This window comes from Rana temporaria, chromosome 4 (assembly GCF_905171775.1).
Source record: "Rana temporaria chromosome 4, aRanTem1.1, whole genome shotgun sequence".
Lineage (NCBI taxonomy): Eukaryota > Metazoa > Chordata > Amphibia > Anura > Ranidae > Rana > Rana temporaria.
In genome coordinates, this window is record NC_053492.1 from 41,143,082 (window position 1) to 41,159,026 (window position 15,945).

The following is a 15,945-nucleotide window of genomic DNA, read 5'->3' on the forward strand; positions in this document are numbered from 1 at the left end:
TAGAAATCTGAGGTTTTTAGAGAAAACAGTTGCATTATATCAGGCATACCTTTAGCTCTGAGACCTCCCACTTCTCCTGTAGCATAGACTATCCTGCTTGTCAGCATTCCAGATTTGTAGCACTTAAACTAAATCCTAGAGGGGCCATGAATAAGCACTGATTTTGTGCGAAACATCGGCTGTTCCCCTGTTCCTGTTGTTTTGATCTGGTGATGTATCTGCTGTTCATTTAATAAAAGACAACCTGTATGGTTTTTGGAGTGCGGCCATCCATTCTTAATCTATTTTTTATGCATGCCTAGTGCACCGCCAGCACCCTTGGAATCCTGTAACAGTGGGTGACCGCATAGTAGACCCACCTGGAGCGGTGACTTTCTTTCTTAAATCCTAGAGGGGCATAGAAGAGTATTTTCACTCTAATAAAGGTTATAGAGGAGACTGCTATTGCAGATTGCAGCAAATAAGTCTTTTATTGCTCAAAAGTAAAACAAAACAGCTTATTTGCAGCACAAAACTAAACAGTCCACACTCCTGGTGCAAAAACAAATGATTAGCTCACCAGCCGCAGGACTTGTCCCCATCTGCATCAGGGGTCCCAAAGGCCAGCTTAGCCATGTCTCAGTCACAAGCAATCTACCACTCTTGGGCCAGATTCACGTATCCTGGCGTATCTTTGTGCGGGCGTAGCGTATCCTATTTACGCTACGCCTCCGCAACTTAGACGGGCAAGTGCAGTATTCACAAAGCACTTGCTTCGTAAGTTGCGGCAGCATAGCGTAAATGGGCCGGCGTAAGCCCGGCTAATTCAAATGTGGAAGAGGTGGGCGTGTTTTATGGAAATTAATCGTGACCCCGCGTAAATGACGCGCTTAACGAATGGCGCATGCGCGCACATGCTCAGTATCACTTAGAATTTACTCCGTAATTTACGCCGGCTCAATGCTTAGTCAACGTGAACGTAACCTACGCACAGCCCCATTCACATACGACTTACGTAAACGACGTAAAAAGATACGCTTGCCGACGTCCATACTTTGCATTGGCTGCGCCTCATAATAGCAGGGGTAACTTTACGCCGGACGTAAGCCTAACGTAAACGGCGTAGCAGGCGCAAGTACGTTCGCGAATCTGTGTATCTACCTAATTTACATATTCAACGCGTAAAACTACGGAAGCGCCCCTAGCGGCCAGCATAAATATGCACCCCAAGATACGACAGCGTAGGAGACTTATGCCGCTTGTATCTAGGCAACAGTGAGGCGTATCTGATTCTATGAATCAGGCGCAGAGATGCGACGCCTCACATTCGGACTTACGACGGCGTATTAGGAGATACGCCGTCGTAAGTCTTTGTGAATCTGGCCCCTTGTGTCTAAATATTTTCTGCTTCACACTCCACCTCATAGACACCTGCAGGGTGTTTCCTGTTCCTTTTCTGAACTTCCCTGCAAATGGGTAAACCCAGATTGACCAAAGTCCCCGGAATTAGGGTTTGGAGGTCCTTTTCCACCCAAAGTCTCTCTAATGCCCTGTACACACGATCGGTTCATCCGATGAAAACGTACCAATGGATTTTTTCATCAGATATCCGATGAAGCTGACTTTCATCAGTCTTGCCTACACACCATCAGTTAAAAATCCGATCATGTCCAACGCGATGACGTAAAACACAACGACGTGCAGAGAAAAATTAAGTTCAATGCTTCCGAGCATGCGTCGACTTGATTCTGAGCATGCATGGATTTTTGACTGATGGATTTCCCCACAGACCATCGTTTTTTTTCAATCGTTTTTTTAACCATCAGAAAATTTTAAAACAGGTTCTATTTTTTTTTTTACCGATGGGAAAAAAAACGATGGGGCCCACACACGATCAGTTCGTCCGATGAAAACGGTCCATCGGACCGTTTTCATCAGACGAACCGATCGTGTGTACAGGGCACTAGCCTCTGAACTCCTGGTTCCAAATGAGGACAATCCTGAAATAACTGAAAATCAGTTTTCTCCTTTGCATCCATACCACCCTGGAACCCCTCAATCTGGATAGGTGGGTAGCCATGAGTGCTCAAAATGTTTATTTTTCTGTCCCCCTTAAACAGACCACAACCTCAAAAAAAGGGGGGGGGGGCATATCTGCCTTCCAGGATCCATCCTGCACAATATCATTGTGGAGCCGTAAGGATAGAATGTGCATAGTTTAAAATATATTGTGCTATGAACTGTATATGAGCAGCACAGATTTACAGATAATGTTAACCACTTAAGGACCAACTCCTGCACATTTACGTCGGCGTAATGGCACAGCTGGGCACAGGCACGTACCGCGGCACCCACGGGCCCGATCGGCGCCGGTGTCCCGCGAACGGTCACAGGAGCTGAAGAACGGGGAGAGGTGTGTGTAAATACACCTTCCCCGTTCTTCTCTGTGGCAGTGACACTGATCGTCTGTTCCCTGATATAGGGAACGACGATCAGTGACATCACACCTACAGCCACGCCCCCCTACAGTAAGAATCACTCCCTTAGGGCACACTTAACCCCCTTAGCGCCACCTAGTGGTTAACCCCTTCTCTGCCATTGTCATTTTCACAGTAATCAGTGCATTTTTATAGCACTTTTCGCTGTGAAAATGACAATGGTCTTAAAAATGTGTCAAAAGTGTCCGATGTGTCTGCCATAATTTCGCAGTCATGAAACAAATCGCTGATCGCCGCCATTACTAGTAAAAAAATAAATTATTAATAAAAATGCCATAAAACTATTCCCTATTTTGTAAACGCTATAACTTTAGCGCAAACCAATCAATAAACGCTTATTGCGATTTTTTTTACCAAAAATAAGTAGAATAATACGTATTTATTATAGCAAAAAGTAAAAAATATTGCATTTCTTTCAAAATTGTCACTCTATTTTTGTTTATAGCTCAAAAAATAAAACCGCAGAGGTGATCAAATACCACCAAAAGAAAGCTCTATTTGTGGGAGAAAAAGGATGCCAATTTTGTTTGGGAGCCACATCGCACGACCGCACAATTGTCAGTTAAAGCGACGCAGTGCGGAATCGCAAAAAGGGGCAAGGTCCTTAACCTGCATAATGGTCCGGGTCTTAAGTGGTTAAAATGACTATACACAATATACAATTGCTGTACAATTTAGTTAATAACTGTACAATCTGGATTTGCCATAATTATGTAATGCCAAATAACTATCCATTCAACTGATATCTAATGCCTCGTACACACGACCGGTTTTCCCGACGAGAAAGCTGCCATTTTTTAGATTGGTCGGGAAAACCGGTCGTGTATATGCTCCTTAGCAGTTTTCCCCATGAGAAAACTGCCTGTAAAAAAAATAGAACCTGCTCTATTTTTTCCCGTCGTGTTTCCCGTCAGTCTTTTTCTCGTCGCGAAAACAGCTTGTGCGTATGCTTTTCCGAGGGGGAAAAAACGCACATGTTCAGAATCAAGTATGAGACGGAAGCGCTCGTTCTGGTAAAACTAGCGTTCGTAATGGAGATAGCACATTCGTCACACTATAACGGACTGAAAAGCACGAAGACTGAAAAGCGCGAATCGTCTCTCAATAAACTTTTACTGGGTGGCACCATTTGAATGGAACGTCCCCTTTATAGTGTCGTCGTATGTGTTGGACGTCACCGCGCTTTGGTCCACCGTTTTTTTTTTTTGCACTATAAACAGACCGGCAATTTTGAAAAGGAATTTTACCATAGCTTCAAGTTATCCAAGATGAAATTCTTTGCCTTTGAACATGAAAGATTGGGTGATGTTGACAAAGTACTTCTACAGCGTGAAACTAAATGGATTTACACCTTACCAGCTATGAAACATCCAGGACTTATTGAGTCCATTAGCTACAAGCCCTTCCTTCAAACCACTGAAGTTCTCCTTTTTGCGAAGGAGAATTTTAAGACTGCCTACTCCAGATCAAGCTTTCTGATAAGATGTTTTAACAAAAGACTATGCTATATGCATTTATTTGCGTTTATTTAATTTGTTGTATCTCATTTTTGCATTTTATGGATCCCTACCCCTAATAATGTTTAATCACCCCCGTTTTTTTAGGGGATAGAGATTATATATAGATATATAAAATCATTTAATAGGCTCTTTTGTCAATATCATTTTTTTTTTTTTTTATGCTGGGGTTGCATTTCCCATATCTGGCCACTTCATGACATTTAGTAAATTGTCACTATAGAGCTTTATGGTTTTGAGATTGGTGACTATACAGACGCCCAGGGTGTCACCATTACTCGCTCTGGGATGTCTACCCGGGGCTTGTGATGTTAATGCCACTAGCCACTTGCCTGGATGTTTCCCCAGGCAGGATTCTGCCCTATTGCCAAAAACAATTTGGGTTATGGATGTAGTTGAGGGACTGATGACCATTCAGCCTGAAGCCACTCCCTGCTCAGGGCATATTTTCCATCATGGCGCCATTGGCTCATCGCGCTTAGTTGTGAGGTCACTTCCGGCACAGTTTGCGCATGTGCAGTGGTTTTCATTTTTGGTGTCCACGCTTCCACCAGTGCCATTGGATGCCGGGGGTGATGGAGGGGGTATAAGAGGATCTCCCAGCCTATCTTTTTTTGCAGCGGCTGGTTTTTGGAGTGGAGAGACATGTAAGACACTGTTCCAGGAAGGTAAAGAAAAGTTGGGCTTTATTCCAATCCTTTTCTTTTTCTGGTTGAAAATGATGTGGATTGCATAATATGGAATCATCCCTTCTCTCATCTGTTGTGAATTAGGACATATAACATCTTATGATTTTCCCTTTGGAACCCATTACACACACACACACACACACACATATATATATATTTTTTATATATTGTCTGGTAGCCTTTTTAAAAATACCCTCCTACTCTATAGAACTATTACCATTGGAGTTCCTATATTCCCCTCTGTGATGCACCAAATATCTCCTAATGTCAATATCCTCCTGACATCTGAGCTGCCAATTTGATGCTTAAAGGATAAACATTGTTATCATCTGGGGATTCTTTCAGCTCTTCTGACCTATGCTTCTTTGAGAGTTTTTTGAGGTGTTCATATATTTTTCATCAGACAGATTCAAATCGGAAAGGATTTGACATGTTCAGATGCTAGTCCAACCGACAAAGAGAAATGGCATGAGCTGATTGGACAATATCGACTTACACTATATTACCAGAAATATTGTGACGCTTGCCTTTAAATGCTTGCCTTTCAATATTAAGTTGGCCCACCCTTTACAGCTTTAACAGCTTCAACTCTTCTGGGATGGCTGTCCACAAGGTTTAGGAGTGTGTCTATGGGAATGTTTGACTATCCTTTCACAAGTGCATTTGTGAGGTCAGGCACTGATGTGGACAAGAAGGCCTGGCTCGCAGTCTCTGCTCTAAGTCATCCCAAAGGTGTTTTATTGGGTTGAGGTCAGGACTCTATGCAGGCCAGTCAAGTCCCTCCACCCCAAACATGCTCATCCACGTCTTTATGGACCTTGCTTTGTGCACTGGTCCAAATCATTTGGTGGAGGGGGGATTATGGCGTGGGCTTGTTTTTTAGGGTTAGGCTTGGCCCCTTAGTTCCAGTGAAGGGAACTCTTAATGCATCAGCATACCAAGACATTTTGGACCATTTCAAGCTCCCAACTTTGTGGGAACAGTTTGGGGATGTCCCCTTATTGTTCCAACATGACTGTGCACCAGTACACAAAGCAAGGTCCATAAAGACATGGATGAGCGAGTTTGGGGTGGAGGAACTTGACTGGCCTGCACAGAGTCCTGACCTCAACACCTTTGGGATGAATTAGAGCAGAGACTGCGAGCCAGACCTTCTTGTCCACATCAGTGCCTAACCTCACAAATGCGCTTCTGGAAGAATTTTCAAACATTCCCATAGACACACTCCTATATGCTATACTATACTATAGGAAAAAACAATTCTTTAAAATAACAAACGTGTTATACTTATCTCCACTGTGCAGTTCGTTTTGCACAGAGTGTCCCCGATCCACGTCTTCTGGGGTCCCTCGGCGGCTGTTTCTGGTCCTCCCCGCAAGAACTCAGTCATGCGAGAGAGCTTGCATGGAGGAAAACCATCAGGGATTTAGGAAAAAACTAAAGACCCACCTCTTCTGAAAGACCGGTACGACGCTGGATTCCAAGCGCCTTGAGGCGATTAAGTTCGCATTTGCTGTGCTATACAAGTCACTCACTCACTCACTCACTCACTCATGGTGATGAGTCCTTGCAGGCGCGCTCTCGTGATACAGCGAGCGGCCATAGCCGCTCGCTGTATCACTCGGCCCCGCCCCTTGGCGCGTCGCGTAACTGGATGTGATTGACAGCAGCGCCAGCCAATGGCTGCGCTGCTCTTAATCCATCCGCTCTAGCCAATCAACAGCCAGGTTGAGAGGCGAAGAGGATCTCGGGACTGAGCACAGGACTTTCGAGGGGTCAGGTAAGTAAAACGGGGGCTCGGGGGGGGCCGGCATCATCAGATGTTTTTTCACCTTAATGGATAGATTGCATTTAGGTGACATTTTTTTTTTCTTTACAACTCCTTTAATATGTTATACAAATTATATAAAATTTAAATAATTTCCCCATGGGCCCAAACTACTATCACTTCATGTGACGTCATCCGAATTAAACAAATGCATTTGGTAATTTTGTTATAACTTTTTTGCTAATTCGTTGACATTCGCTACTATGTCCATTCTGAGATTTGTATACATCCAAATCTCTGCAAATTAAATTTTGGTCCGAAAAATGAATCGTAATGAAACGTTTGCACATGTCTACTAATAAAAAAAGTGCCACATGTATTCTCCACTTTCCACACACTGTCAAGACAAAATCTCCTTGTTCTCAAACGCGGTGACGTAGAACACATACAACGGCACTATAAAGGGGAAGTTCAATTCCACTGGCACAACCCTTGGGGCTGCTTTTGCTAATCTCATGTTACTGCGTGTTAAGTAAAAGTTTGGTAAGAGACAATTTGCACTTTTTCAGACTGTTACAGCGTGACAAATGTGCTATCTCCATTACGAACGCTACTTTTACCGAAGGTGCGCTCCCATCTCATACTTTAGTCTGAGCATGCGCAGGTTTCTTAGCATACACACGAAAGTGTTTCTCGTCGAAAACCAGCCCGACGAGGAACACGACAAGGAAATTGAGACTCCCGTCGAGGAAAAAGAGAACTTTTTCTCGTCTAGTTCCTCGACAGTTTTCTCGATGAAAAACATACACACGACCGTTTTTCCTCGGCAAAAAAGCTCTGCCACCAAGTTTCTTGATGGATTCTGTCAAGGACGTAAACGGTGTGTACGAGGCCTCAGTATCCAAAAATAAGCAAAATGAAATACACAAAATTATCTAATGATTGTGTAAACCATAATACAATAAAGCTACAATTTCTACCCTCAACATGCATCTATGTGAGCAAGTCCACAATCCCAGTGCTATAAAACAATTTGAACATACACTGTACACTTCAATCTATTCAGTGTCCACTTTTACATGCAGAATGCTAATAACTAATAACTATTAACTTTATTCTGAAGCAGATGTGATAGCCTTCGTGAGTCCATGTGCTAGAAATTATCTGCTATTCTATATGCAATGTCTTCTCACAAAAATATCTGTGCACCACCTCTGCGTTAATTACACACTCACCTCTACTATTGACCGATAATACATAGAGGTCTCAGGTGCTTAAAGAGGTTGTAAAGGCAGAAGGTTTTTATCTTATTGCATTCTATGCATTAGGATACAAAACCTTCTGTGTGTAGCAGCCCCCCCAGCAACCCCCCTCCTCTAATTACTTACCTGAGCCCCTTCTCTCCAGCGATGTCCACGAGTGTCTAAGCCACCCGGGACACTCCTCCTGATTGGCTCAGACACAAAAGCGGTGCCATTGGCTCCCACGGCTGTCAAAGTCAGTCAGCCAATCAGGGGAGAAAGGGGTGGGGCCGGGTCAGGGCTCCATGTCTGAATGGATACACAGAGCTCTGACTCGGCTCTGACTCGGCTCAGGTGCCCCCATAGAAAACTTCTGGCTGAGGGGAACTCAAAGGAGGGAGGGACCAGAAGCAGCAAAGGGAAAACCAAGAAGAGGAGGAACCCGGCTGCTCTGTGCAAAATCAACTGCACAGAAGTGGCAAGTATGACATGTTTTTATTTTGTTTGCTTTTTTAACAAACACCACACACAAGTTTACAATCACTTTAATTCTTTAACCGATTCAGTACCGGGCACTTTCCCTTCGTCCTGCCCAGGACAATTTTCAGCTTTCAGCACGGGCGCATTTTGAATGACAATTGCGCAGTCATACGACACTGTATCCAAACTAAATTGTTAGCATTTTCTTCTCAAAAATAGAGCTTTCTTTTGGTGGTATTTGTTCACCACTGGGGTTTTTATTTTTTTGCTAAACTAAAAAAAGACTGACATTTTTTAGTTTTTCTTTGTTTGTTATAAAATGTTGTTTTCTCCTTCTCTGACGGGCACTGATGAGGTTGCACTAATGGGCACTGATGAGGCGGCACTGATAGGTGGCACTGGATATGCAGTACTGACGAGAAGCTACTGAAAGGCGTTACTGATGGGGCACATACTGGTAGCTGATGGGGCACTTCTCATAGGGGCTGCGCTGATAATCAATGATCATCAATAGCTGCCGATCGGCTCTCCCTGTCAGTGCGAACTGAGGAAGGCTGGTTGCCAGCACTTTCTAGGTCACGCTGTGATTGGTCACAGCTGTTCACATGGCAAGGAGCCTCCGTCAGAGGCTCCTTACCACGATGGGAGATGCAGTGTGTCAGAGTGACACACAATACCACTGATCGCCGCGCTGCGTGACCCAGCAGGCGCGCGCTGGAATGTTCTGCTATAGGCCAGATGAGAAGTGGTTAAAATAAAATAGCTGTGATTTCTTCATATTTGTAGACTGTTGGACTCAACTTCTTGTCCTTTTGTACTTATGGGTGGCACTGATAGGCGGCACTACTGGGCACTGATGGGCACTGATATGTGGCACTGCTGGGCACTGATATGTGGCACTGCTGGGCACTGATATGTGGCACTGCTGGGCACTGATACACGGCACTGATAGATGGCACTTATTGGCCTTACTGATGGCACAGGCAGGCATTGCTGATGGGCACTGATTGCCATCTGCCTGGGCACTGATTGGCAGCTGCCTGGTGGTCTAGGGGGGCATTCCTTTTTGTGTATCTTTGTGGGCATCCCTGGTGGTCCTGAGTGGGCATCAATGGGGGGGCTGTGCTGATAAGCAATCAGTACAGACCCCCTATCAGGAGATCCGCCGATCAGCTCTCCTCTACTCGGGTCTGTCAGATGCGAGTGAGGAAAAGCTGATTAATGGCTCTTCCTGTTTACATCGTGATCAGCCATGATTGAACACGGCTGATCATGTGGTAAAGAGTCTCGGTTAGAGACTCTTTACCTAGATCGAAGTTGCGGTGTGTCAGGCTGACACGCCGCAACAACGATTGCCGCTGTTATCCTGCTGGACGTCATATGATGCCCAGTCAGGATAACTGAACCCCCGCCCGGCTGTCATTTTGCTATAGGCCAGGTGGGAAGTGGTTAATGGCATTTGAAGGACCTTGCCGAGAGTCCAAGAACTTTCCCTGTGAGAGGGAGTAAGATGTGATCTGGATACCTGGTCAGATCAGGCTGTACTATTTGTCACCATTTGAAGGGAAGGAAAAGGGACTGTCTCAGCAGGATTGAAGGAGAGACATCACAGCAACTCCTATTGTCTGCTGAGAACTGTTGTGCCTACTTCAAGGCCCCTTTTGTTTTGTTTTTTTGTTCTTTGTTTCATCAGTCCCTGACCAGTGTGAAAAAAATGGGACTGATATATCAAGTTAGAACTATCTTTATATACAGTACTGTTGCTAGGTTAATGTAGTTCAGTTCTGTTAATTACAGTTATCCAAAATGCTGAAGGTGTTTAACCATATACAGTATAATTTTGCTGTCTTATTGATTGTTTGTACAAGTACACATGCTAAACCTCTATTCTTTTTGGCAATGCTTGGCCTTATCATTCTTTGAAATATATTAAGGTGTGTCGGTAAGTGCTGAGTGGGTGAGGTGTATCATCTTCAGGTGTGTAGAGAAATTACAAAACAATTCAGTGGCAACTCTTGGGGTAGCGCTACATAGATTAGATACTAACATACAGTTAAAAACAGTATAAACAAGTTTATATTTTATTTATTCTGAACAATACAATGTGTATTACAGATAATACGAGGGGGATTAGAAGAATAGTGGGGCATATGCATTTGGGTCCAAAAGAGGGGTTGGTCCTGGGAATAGGAACAGGTTGAAGCTTTGTAATAGGTACAGATGCAGTTGTCAAATGGTGACTATGGGTGGTCTAAGATATTTATCAATCTATCAATCCGTCCCCCCCATGCCATGGTTCAAGGTGTAATCCTGGACTCTGAACTGTCCCTTCGGCCCCACATCCAATTGCTGCCCAAAGCTTGTCTCCTTAACCCCTGCAACATCTCCAAGATACGCCCCTTTCTAACCAATGGCACCACAATTCACTCACTGGTTATTTCTTGCCTCAACTACTGAAACTCACTCTCATTGGCTTACCTTTACATAGGCTTTCCCCCCTTCAGTATGAATGCTGCTGCCAGGCTCATCCACCTAACAAATTGCTCAGCACCTGCTATCCCTCTCTGCCAATCCCTCCACTGGCTTCTGCTAACCCAACAAATTCGATTTAACCACTTACCCCCCGGACCATATTGCTGCCCAAAGACCAGAGTACTTTTTGCGATTCGGGACTGCGTCGCTTTAACAGACAATTGCGCGGTCGTGCGACGTGGCTCCCAAACAAAAGTGGCGTCCTTTTTTTCCCACAAATAGAGCTTTCTTTTGGTGGTATTTGATCACCTCTGCGTTTTTTATTTTTTGCGCTATAAACAAAAATAGAACGACAATTTTGAAAAAAATGAATATTTTTTACTTTTTGCTGTAATAAATATCCCCCAAAAATATATAAAAAAACATTTTTTTTCCTCTGTTTAGGCCGATACGTATTCTTCTACATATTTTTCGTAAAAAAAAATCGCAATAAGCGTTTATTGATTGGTTTGCGCAAAAGTTATAGCGTTTACAAAATAGGGGGTATTTTTATGGCATTTTTATTAATATTTTTTTTTACTAGTAATGGCGGCGATCAGCGATTTTTTTTTCGGTATTGCGACATTATGGCGGACACTTCGGACATTTTTGACACATTTTTGGGACCATTGGCATTTTTATAGCGATCAGTGCTATAAAAATGCATTAGATTACTATAAAAATGCCACTGGCAGTGAAGGGGTTAACACTAGGGGGCAGGGAAGGGGTTAAGTATGCCTGGGTGTGTTCTTACTGTGGGGGGGGGGTGGCCTCACTAGGGGAAACACTGATCTTCTGTTCATACATTGTATGAACAGAAAATCAGCATTTCCCCTGCTGACAGGAACGAGAGCTGTGTGTTTACACACACAGCTCCCGTTCCCCGCTCTGTACCGAGCGATCGCGTGTGCCCGGCGGCGATCGCGCCCGCCGGGCACACGCACGGGAGTCGGGGGCGAGCGGGGGGCGCGCGCGCGCCTCCGACGGCGCACGTGCGCCCCTAGTGGCGGCTAATAGGCAGGACGTCATATTACGTGCTCTCGCCTAGGAGAGCCACCTTGTGGACGTATTTCGACGGTGCGGCAACGGCAAGTGGTTAAGATACCAACAATAACCTAAAAAGCCTTCCACAACTAGGCTCCCAGCTACATCACTAACCTAGTCTCAAAATACCAACCCAATCGTTCTCTTCCTTCCACCCAAGAACTCCTGCTCTCTAGCTCCTTAATCAACACCTCCAGGACTTTTCCCAAGCCTCTCCCATCCTCTGAAACTCTCTACCCCAATCTGTCCGACTATCTCCTACTCTGTCCACTTTCAGACGATCCCTAAAAACTCATCTCTTCAGAGAAGCCTATCTGACCCTCACCTAACCACTGCACATTTATTATATCCATCAGCCCATCCCCCACAGTTATTACTACTTGTATCTCTTGACCCTCCCTCCCTATTAGATTGTAAGCTCTAATGAGCAGGGCTCTCTGATTCCTACTGTATTAAATTGTATTGTAATTGTACTGTCTGCCCTTATGTTGTAAAGCGCTGTGTAAACTGTTTGCACTATATAAATCCTAAAAAATGAAAATATGCAGTGTGCCTGTATATATCTCAGATAAAAATGGAGGCCAGTATATGGAAACTCTAGGCTGTATTAATCAGTGCATGAGAGCTGACCTAAACAACATTGATGTTCTCTTTTGGGTAAGGGCCCCTTAGAGCATATTGGTAAGGGAGGAGTAGCACTGTACAGCACTACAGAGTGGAAATGAAGGAAATAGAAGGAAGTGTGACAATATTTTTTTTAGTAGGACCGTGGAACACAGCAGATCTTTGGAGATAATGGTGTAACTGTAAGGCCAACTGATGATTTGACATGAAAGTTGATCAAACCAGGTGCAGCACGAATTGTAAATTTCTGCATTAAGCTAGTGAAGAAAAGGAACAGCTCCATTTTTGCCAGTGTTTCTCCAGGGCAAGTCCTCCGACCTATGGAAATCAGAGAGGAGAGATTCTCAAAGTATATGAAGGCTTCCAAAGAGATTTAAACAAAAATACAAAATAAATAATGATTATTTGTGTACATTCGTTTTTTTTTCGTAATTCTTACTTTAGTGTGACTTTTGCATACTTTTTTACCATATTATATCCACTATGGCACCACATGCACATAAAACATAGAAGAATGATGGCAAATAAAAGGCAAAATGGTAAATACATTGACTGATGACTGAAAGTGGCTTGGCAGCACATGCAGGCTCAGCAATGTGGCCTCTTGTATTCTCAATAACAGTCAGTATGTTTGTCATACTTTATGAACCCAAGGAATTGCTGAGTATCAGAGCTATACTGTACATCAGAGTCACACACAGGGGAGGGCTGGGCTGGAGGGCAGGGTGGCAATTGCCTCCCAGGCCGCCCTAACTTATGTTCAAAATGCCCGCTACCATTTTATTTTTTATTCTGGTCTTGGAAGTCGGGCCGACCACTAGCTGTTGCATTCCAGGAGTTGTAGTCCACGCTCAAGCTTCCGGTGGATGGAAAACAGAGCAGCGCAGAGGAAACTACAACTCTCTGGGACTGGATTCTTGGAAGCAGGCAGAGGCAGGGCATGCCAGGGAGTCAGGACTAGGGATGAGCTTCATGTTCGAGTCGAACGTATGTTCGACTCGAACATCGTATGTTCGATCGTTCATCCACATACAAACAAAACGGGTCGTTCGTGCCAAATTTGAGTGACGCGCCATGGCCCATAATTCACTGCGACATTGCGCTCTGATGATTGGCCAAGCATGCTGTATGTCCCGCATGCTTAGCCAATTACAGCGCTGTCAGTAAAGAGAGCCGTAATTGGCCAAAGCCAGGGTGGCTTTGGCCAATTATGGCTCAGGGCTTTAGCACACGCCCCACACTATAAAAGGCCGCCTGCAGGGCAGCCTCGTGTAGTGTGTTTCGGAGCTTGTTTCAGTTCAGACAGAGAGATAGAGAGAGATTGTCTTTTTTTCTAGCTATATAGAGCAGGCAGGCTAGTCAGTTAAATGTACAGTGTGTAGAGCAGGGATAAGCAATTAGCGGACCTCCAGCTGTTGCCAAACTACAAGTCCCATCATGCCTCTGCCTCTGGGTGTAATGCTTGATGCTGTCAGAGTCTCGCTATGCCTCATGGGACTTGTAGTTTGGCAACATCTGGAGGTCCGCTAATTGCTTATCCCTGGTGTAGAGGATATATATATACATCCCAGGAGTTGTAAATATATTTATACACTGTATAGTTTAGTTAGATTAGTCCTTCCTAATCTGTCAGGCAGTTGATTTTGCTAGCTGCAGTGTTCTCACGTGTTGTATTGCCCGTGTGCTCAGTGCACCAAAACCCACTTGCTGTATACTGCAAGTTTGCTCATTACTTTGCAACTAAACCCACTTGGTGCATAGTGCAAGTGTGCTGCTCATTACTTTGCAACTAAACCCACTTGGTGCATAGTGCAAGAGTGCTGCTCATTACTTTGCAACTAAACCCACTTGGTGCATAGTGCAAGTGTGCTGCGCATTACTTTGCAACTTAACCCACTTGGTGCATAGTGCAAGTGTGCTTCTCATTACTTTGCAACTAAACCCACTTGGTGCATAGTGCAAGTGTGCTGCTCGTTACTTTGCAACTAATTCCACTTGGTGCATAGTGCAAGTGTGCTGCTCATTACTTTGCAACTAAACCCACTTGGTGCATAATGCAAGTGTGCTGCTCATTACTTTGCAACTTAACCCACTTGGTGCATAGTGCAAGTGTGCTTCTCATTACTTTGCAACTAAACCCACTTGGTGCATAGTGCAAGTGTGCTGCTCATTACTTTGCAACTAAACCCACTTGGTGCATAGTGCAAGTGTGCTGCTCATTTCTTTGCACCTAAACCCACTTGGTTTATAGTGCAAGTGTGCTAATTACTTTGCACCTAAACCCACTTGGTTTATAATGCAATTGTGCTAATTACTTTTCACCTAAACCCACCTCGTGTATAGTGCAAGTGTGCTAATTACTTTACACCTAAAACCACCTTGTGTATAGTGCAAGTGTGCTAATTACTCTGCACCTAAACCCACTTGGTTTATAATGCAAGTGTGCTAATTACTTTGCACCTAAACCCACCTTGTGTATAGTGCAAGTGTGCTAATTACTCTGTACCTAAACCCACTTGGCTTATAGTGCAAGTGTTCGAATTACTTTGCACCTAAACCCACTTAGTTTATAGTGCAAGTGTTCTAATTATTTTGCACCTAAACCCACTTAGTTTATAGTGCAAGTGTGCTAATTACTTTGCACCTAAACCCACTTGGTGTGTACTGCATGTGTCCTCTGCAGTTTGCACCTAAAGCTACGAGGTGTGAGTACTGACTTTGTCCTCTGCAGGCCATTATAATGTCAGGAAGGGCAACAAAGAGAGGCAGAGAGTCACGGGGGCAAGCAGACTCTAGACATCTTGAGGCAACAGTGCTGGTGGTGAACACGGTGCATCCTCTTCAGAACATGGCCGTTGGACACGCTCGTCCTTCTTTTTGGGAGCTGGCCGTGTTGAGCCTCAACATGCAGACAAATTGGTAGAGTGGATGACCAAGCCGTCCTCATCCTCCTCATCCTCTCTCACCCAGGCTGAGCTTACTTTGTCTGGCAAAGCAGCTGCCAAGGCGTCCTCTTCCCTCTGCAGAATGGCATCACTAACTCCTTCCCTAGTCCCACCATGTCCTCCTGAGGAGTCCCCAGAACTGTTTCAACACAGTGTTGGGTACATGCTGCATTAAGATGTGCAGCGTTTTGAAGGCTCCGATGATACAACAAACAGATAGAGGAAGGCAGTAAAGTGAGCCCAGAGAGAGGGGGTGCCCGAGAGGGACAGCAATCTGGCAGTCATGTTCCCCCAGCTGCAGTATACTGCCAGGTTTTCGACAGTGATGAGGAGGGAGGGGATGATGAGGTCACTGGCTCTACGTGGGTGCCTGAAAGGAGAGAGGAGGAGGAGGAGGCACAGGCACATCTCCAAAGAGGCAGGATGCCCTCCAGGGGACAGCTTAAGGGCAGCACACCAACTGCATTACATTGCAGAGCTATGCCTGTGCAGGGCGCTGCTGTGTCTCAGCGTTACTGCAAAAGTTCTTTGGTGTGGGCCTTTTTTGAGACATGTGCATCAGATCGCACCGTTGCTATTTGCAACATATGTCTCAAGCGTATCTCGCGTGGCCAAAACATCACCCGCTTGGGCACTGCATGCTTGACCA

General features: G+C 44.7%; 1 protein-coding gene across 1 annotated transcript in view; it reads right to left on the reverse strand.

Annotated features, from left to right (window-relative positions):
• Positions 1-12,195: 12,195 nt before the first annotated feature.
• LOC120936169 (cytochrome P450 2K6-like) overlaps positions 12,196-15,945 on the reverse strand; it is a 31,281-nt gene continuing 27,531 nt past the window's right edge. The window contains exon 9 of the mRNA XM_040348323.1: positions 12,196-12,669. Within this exon, the coding sequence (XP_040204257.1) occupies positions 12,485-12,669 (185 nt within the window). The 3' untranslated portion in view covers positions 12,196-12,484. The remainder of the gene's footprint in view (positions 12,670-15,945) is intronic.